This window comes from Condylura cristata, unplaced genomic scaffold (genome assembly GCF_000260355.1).
Source record: "Condylura cristata isolate star-nosed mole 26May11 unplaced genomic scaffold, ConCri1.0 scaffold00013, whole genome shotgun sequence".
NCBI classification, from domain to species: Eukaryota; Metazoa; Chordata; class Mammalia; order Eulipotyphla; family Talpidae; genus Condylura; species Condylura cristata.
This window is the reverse complement of record NW_004567114.1, coordinates 845,654-847,135: the sequence shown is the minus strand read 5'-3', so window position 1 is coordinate 847,135 and position 1,482 is coordinate 845,654. Positions and strand designations below refer to the sequence as shown.

General features: G+C 64.2%; 1 protein-coding gene across 1 annotated transcript; it reads right to left on the bottom strand.

The window, feature by feature from the left end:
- Nucleotides 1-255: 255 nt before the first annotated feature.
- Nucleotides 256-1,476, bottom strand: LOC101624637 (ras-related protein Rap-2c-like). Its single transcript, XM_012724345.1, has one exon. The coding sequence runs from the start codon at nucleotides 1,439-1,441 to the stop codon at nucleotides 839-841; it is 603 nt and encodes a 200-aa protein (XP_012579799.1). The 5' UTR covers nucleotides 1,442-1,476; the 3' UTR covers nucleotides 256-838.
- Between the last annotated feature and the right edge of the window lie 6 nt (nucleotides 1,477-1,482).

The following is a 1,482-nucleotide window of genomic DNA, read 5'->3' as shown; positions in this document are numbered from 1 at the left end:
CAGGATAAATCTGGTATTATTTCGTGAAAACTGTATAGAGAGCCTAAGTGCTCTGCTCCCACCCAGCACCGGGGTCTCCCCGAGGGTGCGCCGGCGAGGGCCCCTCCCAACCGGAGGACCCGCTGACTCTCGGTCCCCTCTCCTCCCAGCTATCGGGGTTTCCCGGAAAAGAACTGAAAACTGAGAGAAAGCCCACGGACACCTCAGGAGCGCCGGCTTTACAAGCAAAAAGGCAAACACTAACGCCACCACCTTCTAGAGCAGTTTTATTTTCACTCAATTCACAGATGCAAAGCGAGTAGCCGAGAGGCGGGGGGTTACAGCGAGAGGCGGGTTACAGCGTGAGGCGGGGAGCTCCGGCACCCAGATGCGCCCTCCCAAGCACCCCCAGCCCAGGGGTGTGTCGGGAGGTACTGAGAGGCTTGCAGAGGGGAAATACTCGTGCTGCGAGGCCGCTCTCCGAGCCGTGCTGTGGGCGGCAGCGTGAGCCGGGGTCGCAGGCTCAGCGCCAGCTCCGGTCCTCATGGAGCCCAAGCGGCCATGCAGCTGGGAAGGTTTTACTCAAACGGCCGGTAACGAACGCCGCTCCCAGAAGGGATAGCACCTCTCGTCCACACCAGAAAAAAAAAATAGGCTTTCTTCTTACACACTGTCGGGTGCAATCAAAGTTGCAAGAGTCCCCCAAGTATCTGAGATCCGCAGACAACTGGAAACACGGGTTGGAGTGAACACGTGGAAGTAGCCGCCGCTGGCGCTTGGATAACCTTGTTCAGAGCTGGGAACTGCTGCTGAGCCGCAGAGATCGCGAGAGGGCGCAAATACCAGACCCGGAGGGCGGTCAGCCGATGAACCTTTCCGACGGCCAGGTATCTGGGTAGACGGTCGGGGGGGCCGGGACCTCCACCACGCGCGGGGCCAGCGCCTCCATCTCGCGCACCACCTGCGTGAACACCTGGTCGACCATCAGTTTGCTCTTGGCCGTGACCTCCAGGAACGGGCACCGCCACTCGCGGGCCAGTGCGCGGCCCCGCGCCGTCAGCACCTCGCGCTCGCCATCCAGGTCGGCCTTGCTGCCCACCAGCACCAGCGGCACGGCCTTGGGGCCCCGCAGCCGGCCCATGCGCTCCCGCAGCGGCCGCACCGCCTCGAAGGAGGCCTCGCTGCACACGCTGTAGAGCACCACGAAGCCGTCGCTGTTCTTGATGTAGAGGTCCTTGAGGGTGACCAGGTGCTCGGCGCCCACCGTGTCCACGATCTCCAGCAGCGCGGGCGCCTGGTTCACCTCGATCACCTTGCTGAAGAGGTCCTCCACCGACGGCTCGCACTGCTCGGGGAAGCTGCCGCAGGCGAACTGCGTGGCCAGCGCGGTCTTGCCCACGGCCACGCTCCCGAGCAGCACCACCCGGTAGCCCTTGGCGGGTCGCGGCAGCAGGCTAGCCATGGCCGAGGCGCGGCAGGCGGGAAGGTCGGGAGGAATGGCGC